Genomic DNA, 20,245 nt, shown 5'->3' on the forward strand with positions numbered 1-20,245 from the left:
GTACAGATACTGCCCCCTCCACCACATCTTTTAAAACTAGTTTCATTTCCTTCCTGTAGATTTTCCCCTTTTGTTGTCATCCTGTAGCTCAGATGAAATATTTAAACTCATCAGACCTTCTGTTGTCTCAGTGACGTCCCTATAAACCAGGGATCCTCAGTCCTGGCACTCCAGGCCCCCGGTCTTGCAGACTTTCCATGTTTCCCTGCTGTAACACACCTGATTCAGATTAATGACTAAGTTACAGACTGGGAGCAGGTCAGGTCCATTTAATGTGACTAACATGGTGAGTCACAGTGGGAAACTTGTAAAACCTGCAGGATTGTGGACCCTGCCCTGCCCTTCATATGCAGCAGAGAAAACTTCTACAACTGTAAACCGCCGGGACACAGACAGGAAGAAAAAAAGGCGCATCAGGGAAATGTTTCAGGGATGTATACGTAAAAATGTTTCAGGGATGTATACGTAAAAATGTTTCAGGGATGTATACGTAAAAATGTTTCATGGATGTATACGTAAAAATGTTTCATGGATGTATACGTAAAAATGTTTCAGGGATGTATACGTAAAAATGTTTCAGGGATGTATACGTAAAAATGTTTCAGGGATGTATACGTAAAAATGTTTCAGGGATGTATACGTAAAAATGTTTCAGGGATGTATACGTAAAAATGTTTCATGGATGTATACGTAAAAATGTTTCAGGGATGTATACGTAAAAATGTTTCAGGGATGTATACGTTAAAATGTTTCAGGGATGTATACGTTAAAATGTTTCATGGATGTATACGTAAAAATGTTTCATGGATGTATACGTAAAAATGTTTCAGGGATGTATACGTAAAAATGTTTCATGGATGTATACGTAAAAATGTTTCAGGGATGTATACGTAAAAATGTTTCATGGATGTATACGTAAAAATGTTTCAGGGATGTATACGTTAAAATGTTTCAGGGATGTATACGTTAAAATGTTTCAGGGATGTATACGTTAAAATGTTTCAGGGATGTATACGTAAAAATGTTTCAGGGATGTATATGTAAAAATGAGCGTTAGGGGTACAAACGTGGATAAAATTGTTGGTACCCTTCGGTTAATGACTCAGTGGTCACAGAAATAACTTGAAGATTGATGAGATTTCATTGTACCTGCACAGATTCCAGACACCCTGTACCAGATGCAGCAAAGCAGCCCAGAACATAACAGAACCTCCTCCATGTTCCACAGTAGGGACGGTGTTCTTTCTTCATATGCTTCATTTCTCCGTCTGGAAACATAGAGCTAATGTGTTTTGGCAAAAAGTTCCATTTGTGTCTCATCTGTCCATAGGACATTCTCCCAGAAGCTTTGTGGCTTGTCAGCATGTAGTTTGTCTTTTTTATGGTTTGTTTTTAACAATGGTTCCTCCTTGGTCGTCTCCCATTAAGTCCCATTGGCTCAAACAAGGACGGATGCTGCGATCTGATGTTCCTTCAGCTTGAAGTTCACCTTTAATCTCTTTAGAAGTTTTTCTGGGCTCTTTTGTTACCGTTCATATTATTCGTCTCTTTGGTTTGTCATCAGTTTTCCTCCTGCAGCCACGTCCAGGGAGGTTGGCTACAGTCCCATGGATCTTAAATTTCTGAATAATATGTGCAGCTGTAGCCACAGGAACATCAAGCTGCTTGGAGATGGTCTTATAGCCTTTACCTTTAACATGCTGGTCTATAACTTTCTTTCTAACCTCCTGAGACAACTCTTTCTTTGCTTCCTCTGGTCCATGTTGAGTGTGGTACCCACCATGTCACCAAACAGCACAGTGACTACCTGTAGCCTATATATAGGCCCACTGACTGGTTACAAGCTTGTAGACACCTGTGATGCTAATTAGTGGACACACCTGGATTAACACGTCCCTTTGGTCACATTATTTTCAGTCTTTTCTAAGGGTTCCATCATTTTAGTCCAGGCCTGTTTCATGAGTTTATTTTTTAAATAATTCTGTTGAAGGATGGTTGAAAAGCAACGTCTGACTTTCAGTGGTTAAATTTCATAGAAGTTTTATTTATTATCACTTTAGTCAGATTCAAGTTATTTCTGTGACCAGTGTGAGTTTTTCTTTTATTAACCGAAGGGAACCAACAATTCTATCCACGTCTGTATGTGTGGTTAAGATGAAGACAGTTAAGATGCTGAAATAAAAACTAAAGAGGACGTGATGACAACAGAATCAGATTTCTGATAAAATCCCATGGTGGGTTCCAGATCAGTCTCAGACCAAATTTAATTTCTTATTTGGTTTTATCTATCTTATTTCGGCGACGTAAGCAAAACACACTCGGACAGTTTTGATGAGCTGACTGAATGTGTGGTTTCCATGGCAACGTGGGCAAAACCTGCTCTAAGAGTGATTCTGAATACAGGAAGCCTGATTCTAGTTCGAGTGATTGAACAGGGACCAGTACTGGATCTGTTTTTCTTCATGATACAGCCGCTAATGGTGGGGAGGGGTTGCTATTCCTTGGTGTAAACACCAGGGGGGGCTGTAATGCTGCAGAATTGAAACTCTTATGACTCTTATTCTGCTGTTTCTCCCCCCAGTTAAGTCGAGGTGAGAGTGTCGGCAGTGCCAGGGACTCCTCCTCCTCCACCTCCTCCCTCCTCCAAGCCAGCCAGCAGCCTGGTTTCCGCTCGCAGCCCAGTCTGGACCGGAGGGAGGCTTCATCAGACAGAGTGGGGGGGACCGCTGGAGGGGAGAGGAGGGAAGGAGGAGGGGGGGGGATCCCTGGCTACTCCCTGGGTGGGCGCTCCTACCCCTCCTTTTCAGATCCCACCGTCCTTTCCGGAGTGGCATCTCGATCTTCCAGCTCCACCCACACCTCAGCGGGCGCCGCCCACATCTCCGAGGCAACGACCACCTCTGCCAGCTTCAAAAGTTTAGCCAATCAGACACCACCACCTCACCATCCGTCTCGTAATGGCAGCTTGTCCTACGACAGTTTATTGGCCGGGGGAGATGAGTTTGACAAAGGCAGGGTGTCTGGTCCTGCAGCCCCTGATGTTCCTTCTGGGAGACCCTGTACACCAGCGACAGGCAGCTACGGTTCTTCCTTCCTGTCCCAGCAGAGAGACGCCGACATCCAGTCCCAGTCCTCCCAGTCCCCCCATCACCACCACCACACCTCACACCACCACCACCCCTTCCTTCACCGCTCCTCCTCCTCTACCACCTCCTCCTCCCCACCTCCTCCCCCAGAGAGGGAACGCCTGCTGGTGGAGCCCCACCCCGGGGCCAATCAGATATCCTCAGCCCCACCCCCCCCACACCACCATCACCATCACCACCACCACCACCACTCTCACCATCACCACCACCACTCCTCCCACGCTCCTCGCTTCACTGCCCCACAGCCCCACCACGCCTATCCTTACCGCACACGCTCTACAGACACCCCCCTGGGCCCCTCCTCCACCACCCACCCTACCCACTCCCCACACCCCCCACCCCTTGGCAAGTCGCTCTCCTACTCGAGCGCTGCCGCCGCCGAAATGCAGTACCGGCTGGTCCGCAAGGCGTCGGCGTCGGCTGGAGCCAACGCAGCGGGGGCAGGAGGAGGAGGAGCAATACCGGCACCAAAGTGAGTATGACCTTCATCTTCATCAGGACGACTGGTTTGCTGCTAACGCTGAAACCCACCTGCCCGCCTGACTGACTGCTCCTCTTCCTCCTCCTCTTCCTCCTCCTGCCAGATTTCCTGTGAGTTCCTCCTCCTTTTCCCTTTACTCATCTTCATCTGTTGTGCACCTCCTCCTGTCTCATGTCATTACCATCGAACACGTATGTGACGTGTTTAGATCTGACATCCGTGTTCTTTCTGTGTCTGACGGTTTGCATGACGGCTGTTTCATCTTCATGTTTCTGCTATTACCAGGTCAGTGTCTCGTTATGTCTCATCTGTTCAGGATCCAGCCCTTTACAAACACGAGTCAAAGCTTATTAAAATCCACTAAATAAAGATCTGGTACAAGATCATGCGTTGACCCGGGTCCTCACATCTAATCCTGAGCTTAGCAAAGCAGACTACAGGCGGCGTATGCAGGAAAAACAGGAAATGCAGCACACAGATCCCACGCCTATTTTAGAATCAACTCTAAAGTTGGTGCACGTGGGAACGCCTTGCCTAGAACAGGTTTTATCTGGTGGGGGCGGAGTGGTCATCACCAGGTCAGAAAGGTGGAGGAGGGCAGCAGGTAGAGATGCTATCAACGCCGTGTCAGAGGAAGACGCCAGAGAGGAGGACCTGCTCATTTAGTCTAGAAAATGAACATGTACAGATACACCTGAGACTGGTAGCAGTTTATTTAGTGTTATAATAAAATTTCTTTTCAGTTCCTGGTGCTCCAGCTGGGTGGGCGGGGCTACAGCTGGGTGGGCAGGGTGAGGCCAGACTCCACGCAGCACCACAGCAGACATGTCCTCAGAGGAAGTCCTGCAGGTGCAGAGGGAACCATCACCGCCATTAACCAGGTGGACAAGGAGCTGCAGGAGATAAAGTCTGGAGGAAAACTGGGACACCACTAAAAAGCTATGTGGAGAAATAAAAACTCCTCTACGTGTTTCCTAAGGCTGAATCCCATTTCACCCCTTTGCCCTACCACTTAGCGCTACCCCTCCGTTTTGCGCGTTCACGTGTAGGGGTAGGGGTGTCCCAATTTCTTTTAGGACAGAGGGGTAGGGGTAAGTGGTCGGGCTATATACCCCTTCAAACGAAGGTTTTTCAGAGACACACTTCAAATGGAGGGGTATGAAAAATATTCTGTCCTATACGAGAAAGCAAGTGTTTCTACGCACATCACGCTTTCTTGAGGTGCAGGGTAACACACACTCACAAAAAAAGCCACAGAGAAAATGAGATTATGCCCGTAAACACAATAAATCTTAATTGCACGCAAAACTTTCATTTTCTGAGCATGCTGTCTCTGGAGTAACATCGAATGTGCCTCTTTATTCATTTTTGCAAACAGCTTCGATATCTAACACTTGGTGTGAAAGGTAATATTAGATGAACAAATGTCTCGCGTCTCATCATCTCTGGTTTTTTTCTGGACCGTCTGTGTCGCAGTTTCTCCAGATTTTGTGCGTACGGCAGGGTCAGAGTAGCCGTGGAGGTAGGGACGTTCTCCCACCAAGTCTGGTTTTTATAGATCCCAGACCTGACTAGAACTTGCGTGCGCCGGTTTCTGTACCTACGCCAGCTTTAGAAATGAGGCCTTTGGACTGGTAGGACTAGAGTGGATGGGTCCAGCCCAGACATGGTCAAGACCTGCACATTTAGAACCCTGGTGGTTTATCTCCAGATTAATCTTAACTCTCTGTTGGTCGTCTGGTTCCAGTTAAATAATTTACAGTTTGTGTGTTGAGGTGTTTCATGACGTCTCCATCTCATCCTCTGCTCCGCCCACCACTTCCTGCCGTCACATCCTTTCTTTCTTTGTTTTTCTAACTCAGGGATGAACTGATCCAGATGAAACCTCTGAATCGGACCAACGGCAGCCAGTCCTTTTCTCCCTCCTCATCCTCCTGTTCTGCCCCTTCCTCCCCTTCTCGGCCCATGACAGCACCTGCCCGGCCTGTAACGACTCGGCCCAGCGTGGCATTGCCGCAGAGCACCACCCACAAGCCGCAGGGCAGCGGGGTAAAGAAGGTGACAGGCGTCGGGGGAACTACCTATGAGATTTCAGTGTAAACAGCAGCCCACCTGCTGTCCACTTGTCCTCAGACACCCTGCAGATGACATACCGGCTGTTCTTCTGTGGATCTTACTGGACCAAACTGATCCTGTGAGGAGGCGTTAGCATAGCAGTGCTAGCATTAGCACTGCCAGGACCTGGATCACAAGGACCCACCAGACCAGGCACTTACAACTGCTTTAAAAAGATTAAAGTTAGCATTTTGAGACTCCAGCTGGTCTCATCAGACCTATTTATAGATTTCACCCTGATCTGAGTCATTGATCAGTCTGTGGAAGCTGTTCAGAGCAAACTGAAGGTTTTTTAATCATCATACTGGTTCCAGTAACAGCACGGTGCTGTTAGGACCAAGAACACCAGGACATTTGTGTAAACACGTGTTGTGATGCATGAAATCAATAATGCAGCCCGAACAGAATCCCTCTAACCTGTCGTCTCCTGGAGGTCACGGTCACACCTGAAGATATAAACCAGAGTGACTGGAGGCTGGGAGAGGGGCACCAGTCAGCTTCTCCATCGGTGATGATGGAGCAGGAAACCAAACGTTTAGGGAAAAAGAAGGAATCTGAATGCCTCCGTCTTTGATTACTTCCCTGATGCATTCCTTGATGTTTGTACAGGATCATGTGCTTTTAAATGTGGATTTCTTTTTTTAAAAGGAGACTGGAGCATGTCCTCCCCCCTCGAACCACCGTTCAGCTGTTCCACGGCTGTTTCAATAGGAAGTGGGGAATCAAACTTGGAAATCTGTGTTTTGGCTCCCGAAGTTGGAGGAGTTTTCTAGAAAATGAATTTCTTCAGAAATTGCCTTGAAAATACAAGTGTTGTCTTTTTTTAATTTCTATTTAATTTGACTTTGTTTTGTATGAATTTCTATGGAAATGTAGCTCTTGCTAAGTGAAGTTTTTAATAATGTTTGCTAGTTGCAGCGGATGTTTTCTACCAGGTGAAGCGGCTGCAGGATGAGAAGGACTGGCTCCTGCAAGGGTTCGTTCATCAAGGTGTTGTGCTGTGTTCGAGTGTTTCGCTATAAAATCAGATCATTGTCAAGAACAGGAAATCTAAACTAAGGAAAAATATGAAAACATGAATGAATCTAAAAATAAAGTTCCATGAGGACGGCTTGATTTCCTTTTTTGTCTGGAAAAACAAAGTAAAAGTGACCAGAATACACAGGTTTAGAAAATGTTGTGAAGTAAAATTTACACCCACTGTCCTCTTCATCAGCTCTACCTGTTTACATTAATATCCAACCAGTCAATCACATGGCAGCATGTGTAGACGACTTGCTGAGCATCAGAATGAGAAAGAAAGGGATTTATGTCAAATTTTATTTACACAGCACTTTTCATGCACACAGCAACACAGTGTTTTACATAATAAAAACAAATTCTGCGTGTCAAAAACACCTGAGTATATACCAGGAAATTAAAAAAACCTCATTGTGTCTCTCGCACACACACACAAACAAAGCACATGTTTAGGAAATGCCTCTGAATACATTTCAATAAACACTGCAGTTACAACAAAGAGTAAATCACCTTAAGAAACAGTAAGAACAACAGTCTCTGCAGCCCTGAGCTTCTCTGGTAGACTAGTCCACAGACAAGGACCGTAATAATGAAAAGAGGCCTCGCCGGAGGTTTTGGTCCTCACTCTTGGAACAACTAAGTGACCGCTACCAGAGAACCTCAGGGTCTGTGAGGGCTCATAACCAAAAATGTCAGATAAATAAGAAGTTTCAACAACAAAGACATTTATTAAACCAGTAAAAGAAGCTTAAAACCATCCTGAAACCCGGGCAGAGAGAGCGGAATGGGCGACTCTGGCGATGTTTTTAAGATGATAAAATCCTAGACTCCAGGTCATCAGGAGACATGGCTTTACATCGCCATGTCTCCCGATGACCTCCTGATGATAGCATAGCTGTGGAAATCTGAGGACATCCCCAAGAGGCAACAACATGGGTTACCAAATTATGGCTGCTACTGGATGGAATAGAGAGACAACAATAGAGATGAGCCAGGCGCCTTTATAGACTCAGCTTCTTAATCACAGGTGCTTCTCATTCAGCTCATTTGCCTAAGGCTAGAAACAGGAAGTACATTTATAAGGTACTACCAAAAAGAAATAGATTTAACAGAATGTAACAGCGGCCCTTAGTTTCAGTTTCCGTGCGTCCAAGTTGCACCTGAGCTCATTAACGATTTTGTAAAGGGCGTCTCGGTATTGTGGTTTTTCCTAAAACCAGATTGATATTTTTCCAAGATATTGTTTTTGTGCCTCCTGCCAGCTAAGAACAGGAAACTGAGGCTACAATTCACACACACTCACCAACACTGGACAATAGAAGATGGAGAAACGTTGCTGGTCTGATGAGTCTCCATTTCAGCTCCACATTCAGATGCTAGACTCAGAATCTGCTGGAAACATCATGAAAACATGGATCCATCCTGCCTTGGATCAACGCTTCAGGCTGCTGCTGGTGTGATGGTGGGGGGAGGTTTTCTTGGTCCACTTTGGGCCCCTTAGTACCAACGTGGCCTGGTTTAACCAGCACAGCCTACCTGAGTATTGTTGCTGACCATGTCCATCCCTTTATGACCACAGTGGAGCATCTTCTGATGCTACTTCCAGCAGGATAATGCACCATGTCACAAAGCTCAGATCATCTCCACCTGCTTTCTAGAACATGACGATGAGTTCACTGGACTCCAACGGCCTCCACAGCCACCAGATCTCAGTCCAGTAGAGCAGCTTGATAGAGGACGACCCGGTACTAGAAGTTGGTGTTTACTGACAAACAAAATATGAACTTTGATAAAATATTTGTGTCCTGCTCAAGTTTTGGTTTTTCTGCCAGTAATTTCATCATCTTATCAGTGAAACTTGAATTAAAACCACTCGTGACACAACTCAGATGCATCATTTTATTTTAACAAAAACTGGAGTTTTTGAGGAGCAGAAATATACAAACATATGAATGTAGATGCAATGAAATACAGCATGTCAACAAAACCTAAGTAGGTTAAAAAATACTAAGCAGTGTTCAACATTTCACTGCTGGAATGTTGAAGACAAAAACAAGATAAAACTTCTGAATGTTCAAAAGACTTTACTAAAACTAAAGCTGCCCGGGTAAGTGGACGTCTCAGATGACGCTGGAAGGTGACGTCTTCCTCCAAGTCAGGAAACAAAATCCCTCAACAGGACACATGATCAGTGGCCAATCAGAAACATGAAAATCTGCCACTCACGTGGATGTTCCAGGACATCATTCTGCTCCAGGATGGTGTGAAATTCCTACATGTTTATCAGAGTGAGCTGGGATGCAACTAGAGTCTGCTTTACCTGGAGTTACCTGGAGTTAGTGGTGAATGAGATGCTGCTCACGTTTACTTCACCTCACTGATGGAAAGGTCTGAAAAATTAAAACAAGGAATGACTTTTTTTTCCAAACAAAAAACTAGTTACCCTATAAAAGATCACGTTAATGGTGTCATACATAAGGTCGGCCATGTTGAATAGAGAAGAATGTGATGGAGTGATAAAACAGGAATGAATGAAGATGTAATCTAACTAGTGCAAACGTGAACCCTTCCTCTTCAAGTAAAACTCCGTGTCCGACCTCCACAACTACCTCTGACTCCGTGTCCGACCTCTACGATGAACCTCTGACTCCGTGTCTGACCTCTAAAACTACCTCTGACTCCGTGTCTGACCTCTAAAACTACCTCTGACTCCGTGTCCGACCTCTACGATGAACCTCTGACTCCATGTCCGACCTCTACAACTACCTCCGACTCCGTGTCCGACCTCTACGATGAACCTCTGACTCCGTGTCCGACCTCTACAACTACCTCCGACTCCGTGTCCGACCTCTAAGATGAACCTCTGACTCTGTGTCCGACCTCTACAACTACCTCTGACTCCGTGTCCGACCTCTACAACTACCTCTGACTCCGTGTCCGACCTCTACGATGAACCTCTGACTCCGTGTCTGACCTCTAAAACTACCTCTGACTGTGTCCTACCTCTACGATGAACCTCTGACTCCGTGTCCGACCTCTACAACTACCTCCGACTCCGTGTCCGACCTCTAAGATGAACCTCTGACTCCGTGTCTGATCTCTAAAACTACCTCTGACTCCGTGTCCAACCTCTACAACTACCTCCGACTCCGTGTCCGACCTCTACGATGAACCTCCGACTCCGTGTCTGATCTCTAAAACTACCTCTGACTCCGTGTCCGACCTCTACAACTACCTCCGACTCCGTGTCCGACCTCTACGATGAACCTCCGACTCCGTGTCTGACCTCTAAAACTACCTCTGACTCCGTGTCCGACCTCTACAACTACCTCCGACTCCGTGTCCGACCTCTACGATGAACCTCCGACTCCGTGTCTGACCTCTACAACTACCTCCGACTCCGTGTCCGACCTCTACAACTACCTCCGACTCCGTGTCCGACCTCTACGATGAACCTCCGACTCCGTGTCTGACCTCTAAAACTACCTCTGACTCCGTGTCCGACCTCTACGATGAACCTCTGACTCCGTGTCCGACCTCTACAACTACCTCCGACTCCGTGTCCGACCTCTACGATGAACCTCTGACTCCGTGTCCGACCTCTACAACTACCTCCGACTCCGTGTCCGACCTCTAAGATGAACCTCTGACTCCGTGTCCGACCTCTACAACTACCTCTGACTCCGTGTCCGACCTCTACGATGAACCTCTGACTCCGTGTCTTACCTCTAAAACTACCTCTAACTGTGTCCTACCTCTACGATGAACCTCTGACTCCGTGTCCGACCTCTACAACTACCTCCGACTCCGTGTCCGACCTCTAAGATGAACCTCTGACTCCGTGTCTGATCTCTAAAACTACCTCTGACTCCGTGTCCGACCTCTACAACTACCTCCGACTCCGTGTCCGACCTCTACGATGAACCTCCGACTCCGTGTCTGACCTCTAAAACTACCTCTGACTCCGTGTCCGACCTCTACAACTACCTCCGACTCCGTGTCCGACCTCTACGATGAACCTCCGACTCCGTGTCTGACCTCTAAAACTACCTCTGACTCCGTGTCCGACCTCTACAACTACCTCCGACTCCGTGTCCGACCTCTACGATGAACCTCCGACTCCGTATCTGACCTCTAAAACTACCTCTGACTCCGTGTCCGACCTCTAAAACTACCTCTGACTCCGTGTCTGACCTCTAAAACTACCTCTGACTCCGTGTCTGACCTCTGAAACTACTTCTGACTCCATGTCTGACCTCTGAAACTACATCTGACTGTGTCCGACCTCTACAACTACCTCCGACTCCGTGTCTGACCTCTGAAATTACCTCTGACTGTGTCCGACCTCTACAACTACCTCTGACTCCATGTCTGACCTCTGAAACTACCTCTGACTGTGTCCGACCTCTACAACTACCTCCGACTCCGTGTCCGACCTCGACGATGAACCTCTGACTCCGTGTCCGACCTCTACAACTACCTCCGACTCCGTGTCCGACCTCTACAACTACCTCCGACTCCGTGTCCAACCTCTACGATGAACCTCTGACTCCGTGTCTGACCTCTAAAACTACCTCTGACTGTGTCCTACCTCTAAAACTACCTCTGACTGTGTCCTACCTCTAAAACTACCTCTGACTGTGTCCTACCTCTAAAACTACCTCTGACTGTGTCCTACCTCTTAAACTACCTCTGACTGTGTCCGACCTCTACAACTACCTCTGACTCCGTGTCTGATCTCTTCGACCACTTCAGAGGTATAAATCAGTTGAAGGATGATTTTTAAAAACATACTTGGAGATAAATGAGTCTGATTTCAAAACTAATTCCCGTATCACGATGAGGTCTCTGTCAGGTGAGCCACCATGCAGATTTCACAGACTCCAGGTGTTCCAGGTCTGAAGCCCAATCCACCCTGACCCCCCTCAGAGCTCTGACACCTGTGCTGCAGTTTGTTCCTCGTTTCCCCTCCTTTTTTTAAATTAGAATATTTCCTGCCTCTAAATAACACTGCTGATAAACAAATGAACAAACTGAACACATTGAAGGGGAACGGAGGGATGAGATGGAGGAGTCTGCTGACCTGGACTCTCCGGTTGTTCCCAGAAGTCCAAGCTTTGCTCCACCTATTGTCCTATTTGTCTTTCTTGGATTCAGCCTTGTCTTCATGCGGGACGTGGGCTCCTGGCTGCTCCAGCTCCTCCTCCTCAGGAACTGGGAGGAACTCAGACTGGCTCAGCTTGTCTCCTTTGGTCTTGCTGAGCTTCTTGGATTTCTGGTACAGCTCGTTCAGGTTGAACTCTCGGATAATGTTTTCCTGGTGGACACATTCAGAAAATAATGATTAGACTGAGTTTTCACCTGGACTATGTTAAATAACCAAGTAAATCTCCTCCGTACCATCAGTGTCAAGTATTTACACTACAAGACAAAAGATCAGATGTTACAGACCAGAGGTCACTAACAAGCAGACCATTGTCCGGATCCAGACCCAGAACCTTTCCCACATAGAACTGGAGCTAGAATATAAAATCTGACGTGGTGCTTTTATTTTAACTGGCGCAACCTTTGCAATCTTCACGGTAGTGATCAGGAAACACTCGGACTAATTGTATGTAAGTTAAGCCATCTTACGTGATGCCCTCAGCCAATCAATCTGCGAGGCTCCCGGCGATGAACTTTGCAGCACAGACAGAAGACTTTAAACGGCAAGACGGTAGAAGGAGAAAGAAGCCAGCTAGATAAAACAAAGGCAGAGATACAGACAACTGGGCCAGAGAGAGACTGTTCCATCCTCCATGAGAAGCGAGAACCTTTTCTTGTTCTTGAGGCCGCGAGAATAAAAGTGTTGTCATTTTGCTCTAGCGGATGTGAATGGGGACGTCTTACAGCTTGTTCTCACACACTAGCCAAGCAGAACTTTCTTCTTGTGGGGCTCCGAGAAGTATTGTGTGATTGGCAGGATATTTGACGTGGGCGTGGTTAACGCAGAAAACAATGAAGCGGAAAGTTGTGGCTTCCACATTACACAGATGCGAGGCTAAACATATAGTTTTAATGAACAGCTGATCGAGGTGGTGAGAAAGTACGTAAATAGCATTTAACACATGTAGCATTTAAACACACGCTGCGCAGCGTACACAACCCCGCCCTGACTTGAACAACTTTTTTCGTTAAATATGAAATAACTTGGTCAGCTGTTCATAACACATAAAAGCACAGACATCCTCCTGAAGTAATCCCACCCTGTCACAGACAAAGCATCTGGTAGAGTAAAAATTGACCAAACCAATACAAAAAAAAGATCTCCCTTCTCGCGGAGTCTGAAACAAGCTTAAAACAGCTTTTCACCAACTCAGAAACAAAAGAATTAGATTTAGTCTCCCAATAAGACCAGGAGACATGTATCCATCTCCAGTAGGCTGGATTACTGTACTGGTCAGGACTTCCTAGGAGAGAGGTAGGTGAGGAGCAGACGCAAAAAAGTGGGATGTAGATTCTCAGACAAGGCATGCTTCTAATACATTTTATTGACCGATCTTGCCAATTTAATCTGAAACTTTTCCTAAAGCAGATAATTAAAAGTGTCATTAAAGGTACCCTGGAGCAAAGCGGAAGGAGTAGATAAAGAGCCGAGGACGGGAGCTGAGAGAGGAACAGACTTCACCATCAACAACTAGATCCCAAAAAGAGAGGTCCTGTTTCCAATCCGGAAAAGATCAAAGAAGGTTCCCGTACTGGCATCGTCCTGGATTCATTAAAAGACAACTTTAACTGCTGGCGCTGTTAATCCCAGTATAAACCAGTATAAACCAGTCGAGGCTGGAACTGTTAATCCCAGTAGAAACCAGTCGAGGCTGGAACTGTTAATCCCAGTATGAACCAGTATAAACCAGTCGAGGCTGGAACTGTTAATCCCAGTATAAACCAGTGTAAACCAGCTCCTTAAATTGTAAAAAGCTGACCTCGGTGAAGCTCCAGGAGACGGCTCTGCCCTTCTTGTCCACCTGGGGGCGCCGCATCAGCTCCTTCCCTCCTTGAAACAGCACCAGCGATGGAAGCTGCTTGGACAAAGGAGATGCCGACACCTTGTACCTGCAGAGGGATGAGAAACCCTGTGGAAACAGACCGAGGTCCTCGAGATGAGACAAAGGGATGGAAACATACCTTTTGGAAACGTCTCCATAGCGACCGATGTCCACTTTGCCAAACTTGAGACCTGCGCAGTTATACCTGAAGCACAGTAGAGAACAGCTTTAATTACTGTGCTAATGCTAGCGAGGACCTCATCATCTTAACTGGAGCCCTACTTCAGAGAGAGGTCTGCGTAGACCGAAGCGAAGGACTGACACTCAGGAGACCAGTTGGCAAAAAACTCCACGATCCAGGTCACACGTCCATCTCTGGTCAGCTCCTCCTGGTCACGCACAGCAAACACAGTCAGGATCCAGCCTTTAAATACTTCCACTGAACGCATCTTTTACTCACATCCATGGTTTTGTCACTGAAGTATTTGATGTACTCTGGACCCATGTAGAGCGGGGGCTTACAGGTCATTAAAAACACTGAAACACAGCAAGAGATTTAGTTTAGTTTAGTTGCCATATGCAGAAGGAAACCACGCTGGAAAAAACAGTTGCAAGGAACTCAAAGTGCATTGTCACATTTAACAGACAAAACATACGACCACAAGCCAAAGAATACAACACACATCCTAAAACGCATAATACTAAGAACAATAAAAACACTAAATCAATATATATTAAGTTTAAACAAGACTGATCCAAAACCTAACCCTTGTTCCCGGAAGCTGGAACCAACATCTTCCATCCAGGTCAAACCCTTTAAATGTGCAGCAGAGATCCGGCAGCAGCAGAGGAAGCAGGATGGTTAATCCACTTCCTGAATGCAGTGGTTGCGGTTTGGACTGGCATCCAGGATGCAGTTAAAGACTAGACCTGTTCAGGGCTGCTGATTGCTGCTGCATGGACCCGACTCCTGGACACTCATTAAACCCTTGATCAGCTGTTGCAGAGAAAAAGTGGTTTTCCGGCAAGGGTTCGTAAAGATTCTATGACGAGGATGGTGGGAAAGACCGAGTTTTCCAGGTGTGTAGACTAGTGATGCCGTCCTGATTTCACTAATAACTGTGATATTAATTCATCGTAAAGTTCCCTCATTATCATCACTTACTATAAAAGCTTCTATCTAAACCATAACAGCTCAACAGAGGAGTGTTTTCATGGGAACGTCTGTTCGAGCGGAGTTTTCCATCCAGATTAACATATTCCTTCCTCCTGCTGGGACGTCTGATCCAGGTGATGGTGGAGGACGCCTCAGCCTGGAAAGCAGGAGGTCCGTCCTGCAGAAGAACCAGCAGCACTAAGTAAAGGGAACGTTCAGCAGCTGGTTAATGAAGCTGATGTTTAACTCACTCTTCCAGCAGCATGAGCGTTCATTTACTGGAGGTTAAACTCTGGGGATGACGGACGGCTTCTCTGTTCCAGCGAGGCGACTGGGCGCAAGGTCTCTTACTGGTCAGGGTTTGATGGTCTGGAGCAGAAGGAGTGTCTAGTTCCAGCAGTGGTCCAGGTTCTTTATTTCCTCTGGTCCTGGATTATTTATGTCTCAACCAGCACCTGGAAGTCGGAGCTAGCCAGATGTTTTCCTGCTTTCTGAAGAAAAGTTCAAAAGCAGTTTCATTATGGAGTTTCCAGAAAGAAGCCTCACAGGACCAGGTGGAGGTCCTGGTCCAGGTGGAGGAGCAGGTGGAGGTCCTGGTCAAGGTGGAGGAGCAGGTGGAGGTCCTGGTCAAGGTGGAGGAGCAGGTAGAGGTCCTGGTCAAGGTGGAGGAGCAGGTAGAGGTCCAGGTAGAGGACCGGGTAGAGGACCAGATGGAGGTCCTGGTCCAGGTAGAGGAACAGGTAAAGGACCAGGTGGAGGTCCTGGTCCAGGTTGAGGAACAGGCAGAGGAGCAGGTGGAGGTCCTGTTCCAGGTTGAGGAACAGGTAGAGGAGCAGGTGGAGGTCCTGTTCCAGGTTGAGGAACAGGTAGAGGAGCAGGTGGAGGTCCTGGTCCAGGTTGAGGAACAGGTGGAGGTCCTGTTCCAGGCTGAGGAACAGGTAGAGGAGCAGGTGGAGGTCCTGTTCCAGGTTGAGGAACAGGTAGAGGAGCAGGTGGAGGTCCTGTTCCAGGTTGAGGAACAGGTAGAGGACCAGATGGAGGTCCTGGTCCAGGTTGAGGAACAGGTAAAGGACCAGGTGGAGGTCCTGCTCCTTTTCATCTGTTTCTCTGAGTTAATGTGAAGGATTTATTATGCTGCACACAGCAGAGATTTAGAGTTTGCTATTTCTAGATTGTTGGCATTAGAATAGTTTCTCTGATAATAATCCCACCCAGTAAACGTATCATGGAGCCTCCCAGCTCTAACAGCGGAGCAAAGCCCTGGTCTGATCCAGCATCAGTGGACATGTAGAAGCGTTGGACCAACCTATGCAGAGTGTGAGGTAGAGGAGGCCCATCCTGATGTCCAGTCGGAAGAACAGGATCACGTTGGCCACTTTGCTGAACAGGATGATGTTGCCCACATGTTGCTCCACCGTTACTGATGGCGAGAACACACACACACACTTTAGTTTTTAACATGTCAGCAGGAGATGATGGAGCATAATTTCAGTATAATCCAATGAAAATGATACATCATATTCAGCGTAAATAAATTGTTCCTGAAGCCTAAAATCACCACGCATAGAAGAAGAGCGGTGCTGTACTTCCAGCTGGACTGAGGCATTTTAGACTCAGCAGCATTGCATTAAAGCAAACATGATTCTCTACTGGAAACCACTGCATGGACTCGCTAAGACTTCCACAAACCACTGCATGGACCAGCTAAGACTTACAGAAACCACTGCATGGACCAGCTAAGATTTCCACAAACCACTGCATGGACTCGCTGAGACTTCCACAAACCACTGCATGGACCAGCTAAGACTTACAGAAACCACTGCATGGACCAGCTAAGACTTCCACAAACCACTGCATGGACTCGCTAAGACTTCCACAAACCACTGCATGGACTCGCTAAGACTTCCACAAACCACTGCATGGACTCGCTAAGACTTCCACAAACCACTGCATGGACTCGCTAAGACTTCCACAAACCACTGCATGGACTCGCTAAGACTTCCACAAACCACTGCATGGACTCGCTAAGACTTCCACAAACCACTGCATGGACTCGCTAAGACTTCCACAAACCACTGCATGGACCAGCTAAGACTTACAGAAACCACTGCATGGACTCGCTAAGACTTACAGAAACCACTGCATGGACTCGCTAAGACGTACAGAAACCACTGCATGGACTCGCTAAGACTTCCACAAACCACTGCATGGACTCGCTAAGACTTCCACAAACCACTGCATGGACTCGCTAAGACTTACAGAAACCACTGCATGGACTCGCTAAGACTTACAGAAACCACTGCATGGACTCGCTAAGACTTACAGAAACCAATGCATGGACTCGCAAAGACTTCCACAAACCACTGCATGGACTCGCTAAGACTTCCACAAACCACTGCATGGACCAGCTAAGACTTACAGAAACCACTGCATGGACTCACTAAGACTTACAGAAACCACTGCATGGACTCACTAAGACTTCCACAAACCACTGCATGGACTCGCTAAGACTTAAACAAACCACTGCATGGACTCGCTAAGACTTCCACAAACCACTGCATGGACTTGCTAAGACTTCCACAAACCACTGCATGGACCAGCTAAGACTCACATAAACCACTGCATGGACTCGCTAAGACTTCCACAAACCACTGCATGGACTCGCTAAGACTTACAGAAACCACTGCATGGACTCGCTAAGACTTCCACAAACCACTGCATGGACTCGCTAAGACTTACAGAAACCACTGCATGGACTCGCTAAGACTTCCACAAACCACTGCATTGACTCGCTAAGACTTACAGAAACCACTGCATGGACTCACTAAGACTTACAGAAACCACTGTCTGTGAACACAGTTCACAATGAAATCCTCAAATGCAGGTTAAAGCTCCATCATGTAGAGAAGAAACCAGATGTGAACAGGATCCAGAACCAATGCCGTCTTCTTTGGACCAAAACTCATTTAAAATGAGGCAAAGTGGAAACCTGGATGAAGATGTGAACTAGTTTGTGGAAAGCATGGACGGCATGTCCTGCAGACTAAAGAGGAGAGGGAGCATCCAGCTTGTTATCAGTGGACAGGTGAAAAGCTGCATCTCTGATGGGATGGGGCTGCATTAGTGTCTATGGCGTGGGCAGCTTCCACATCTGTGAAGCTCCATCAATGCTGAAAAGTACATGGAGGTTTTAGAGCAACATCTGCTCCCATCCAGACAACGTCTCTTTCAGGAAAGGCCTTGCAGATTTCAGCAAGACGATGCTGAACCACATCCTGTGATTTCACTGTAAAAACTCGTGTCATCATCCTCATCATAAGAAATGGCTATCAGAAAATGATGGCAGGCAGCTCAGAAAACATCTGTACTCACTCGCTCTTCGGTTCTTCATCATGACGATGGCACTGAGGAACATGAGGATTTCCACCTCTCTCTGAAAACACAAACATGAGGTCAACAGTCCAGCCAACATGCTGGTTCCAGATGTTTCTATGCAACAGTGCTGATTCCTGTTGTGGAGCTCTGGCTGTTAGCATAAAGCACACAAATATGCCATTAAACAAAATAAAATGTTCTGTATTATATCTGGTCAATGACAGGACAAAGCAAGGAGATTGCAAATTTATTAATCCTAATATTTCTGGATTTGCTTTGTTTTATAGGACTTTAAAATGACTGCAGCCCCTCTCCACAAGGCTTTTATTTTCTTTACTGATAGCCAACAACACAATTAATTTCACTCTCAAACATTTAGAAGTATAATGTAAGAGCGTATTTTAGTATATTAAATTAGCTAATGTGTAAGAGGACAATGGAGGAATGAATTACTCATGTCTGTCAATATGCTAAACAACTAATCTCCCCACATGGCTGAGAACAGAACTAGAGCCTGGACCGGAAGCTGATCCCACATCCTGGACGATCATTTCTGGTATTTTCTACGAACCCAATCGAAGTCGCAGGAGTTGCCGTCCTCTCTCTGCGTGGACAGATGATCGCAAATACCAGGCGTCTTACGGACGGCCAGAAAAGCTAAACACATGAAGAGAGATGCTACATAGTACGGCTTTAGCAGCCACTTGTACACCTGCGGCAGGTGGTACAGGAAGGCAAATAATGGCGTTAGCAGAGCCATTCTCTGGTAAACTGTTGTCCTCGAGCTGCAATGTGACGTGAATAAGAAAGAGTCCGGAGTTTAAAGAGAAGAAACCGCTAGCTGACAATGGCTGCTAGCTTGTGAGCAAGTAGCATCTATGAAAACTGGATGTATACAACTTCCGGTTTGCATGTCCGAAATAAAACTAATTATAAACGACTTGGATGCATTATTTTTCTTTTTATATAAAGTTTATCATTAATTAAAACGTGTTTTACAATATAATAATACTCTGTATTATATTGTGTTACATACCCAAACGGTGTGGCAATGTTCCTTTTACTACGTAGGACTTTTAATGTTAAAGGACAAAGTTATTTCCTGTGATTTGGTGGTTAACTCAGGAAAACTTGGTTCAGCTTTGCTGTCTACAGTCAGATAAATCGTAAAGCAAACCGGTTTAAAATGACGCAAAGTGGCGTGGAGGTCATTCAGGACGAATTTGTAATAAGTAGTAGTGATGTGCGGAGCAATACCAACATATCAGCTTTTTGTGTTCTAGATTCGATTTTCATGTTTGAAAATCGATATTTTACTAATCTGGGGTAAAAATCCAGTCTATCACAAACTGGAATATAGCGGAAAGTAACTTCAATATCAGGATCTTCTCTAAATTATACCCAGTTGGCAGGAACTACGTTTTCTTCTGCCTGCCATAATCGTATGAGAAATGGCCCAGGTAGGGGCCAGCAGCATCTCTCACTTGCTCAGTTCGTAGCATCACACGTGGAGCTGAACAGCAACAGTACGATGTATGTTGCGTGTGGGAAGACATATAGGTTTCTATAGTAATTGCAAAACAACTACTTAAACATCTGAATCGACCAGAAACCAGAATATAATTAACTTATGATGAGGATGAGAGGAGAGGGACAGGTGCTCTAAGGGAGAGATGTTGGAGTCCTTTGATGCTGCTGCCACTTACTGTCAGATACTGTACTATACTATACTATACTATACTATACTATACTATACTGTACTATACTATACTATACTATACTGTACTATACTATACTATACTATACTATACTATACTATACTGTACTATACTATACTATACTATACTAACAGATAAGATCACTTACAATCAGATACTATACTATACTATATTAACAGATACAATCAGTTACTATCAGGTGTTAT

At 46.0% G+C, this 20,245-nt stretch overlaps 2 protein-coding genes and 1 long non-coding RNA gene across 8 annotated transcripts in view; 2 read left to right on the forward strand and 1 right to left on the reverse strand.

The window, feature by feature from the left end:
* Nucleotides 1-6,283, forward strand: part of LOC121638786 (palmitoyltransferase ZDHHC5-A-like) — a 34,927-nt gene extending 28,644 nt beyond the window's left edge. For 2 of the 3 annotated variants that reach the window (XM_041983769.1, XM_041983768.1), the window contains 2 exons: nt 2,582-3,618; nt 5,490-6,283. In XM_041983769.1, coding sequence (XP_041839703.1) covers nt 2,582-3,618; nt 5,490-5,727 — 1,275 coding nt within the window. In that variant the 3' untranslated portion in view covers nt 5,728-6,283. Of the gene's footprint in view, nt 1-2,581; nt 3,619-3,730; nt 3,738-5,489 lie in introns of all 3 variants that reach the window. The other variant, XM_041983770.1, reaches the window with a different exon arrangement.
* Nucleotides 6,284-8,647: 2,364 nt separating this feature from the next.
* Nucleotides 8,648-19,193, reverse strand: LOC121638789 (thioredoxin-related transmembrane protein 2-B). Of its 4 annotated transcripts, XM_041983780.1 has the most exons (10): nt 18,893-19,193; nt 18,319-18,379; nt 16,253-16,366; nt 14,251-14,327; nt 14,073-14,179; nt 13,930-13,995; nt 13,728-13,857; nt 11,453-12,079; nt 10,531-10,781; nt 8,648-10,185 (listed from the first exon to the last, which is right to left on the reverse strand). In XM_041983780.1, exons 1-8 carry the CDS (start codon nt 19,079-19,081, stop codon nt 11,897-11,899), a joined length of 927 nt encoding a protein of 308 aa, XP_041839714.1. In that variant the 5' UTR covers nt 19,082-19,193; the 3' UTR covers nt 8,648-10,185; nt 10,531-10,781; nt 11,453-11,896. The 4 variants fall into 4 exon arrangements, with proteins under 4 accessions (XP_041839714.1, XP_041839711.1, XP_041839712.1 ...); XM_041983777.1 differs by lacking the exon at nt 10,531-10,781 and having other exon boundaries at nt 8,648-9,152; nt 11,846-12,079; nt 13,728-13,995; XM_041983778.1 differs by lacking the exon at nt 10,531-10,781 and having other exon boundaries at nt 8,648-9,736; nt 11,470-12,079; nt 13,728-13,995.
* Nucleotides 15,504-15,917, forward strand: LOC121638792. Its single transcript, XR_006010079.1, has 3 exons — nt 15,504-15,518; nt 15,771-15,854; nt 15,885-15,917. It is a non-coding gene; the product is annotated as an uncharacterized LOC121638792 (long non-coding RNA).
* Nucleotides 19,194-20,245: the final 1,052 nt, after the last annotated feature.

Source organism: Melanotaenia boesemani, chromosome 4 (assembly GCF_017639745.1).
Source record: "Melanotaenia boesemani isolate fMelBoe1 chromosome 4, fMelBoe1.pri, whole genome shotgun sequence".
Lineage (NCBI taxonomy): Eukaryota > Metazoa > Chordata > Actinopteri > Atheriniformes > Melanotaeniidae > Melanotaenia > Melanotaenia boesemani.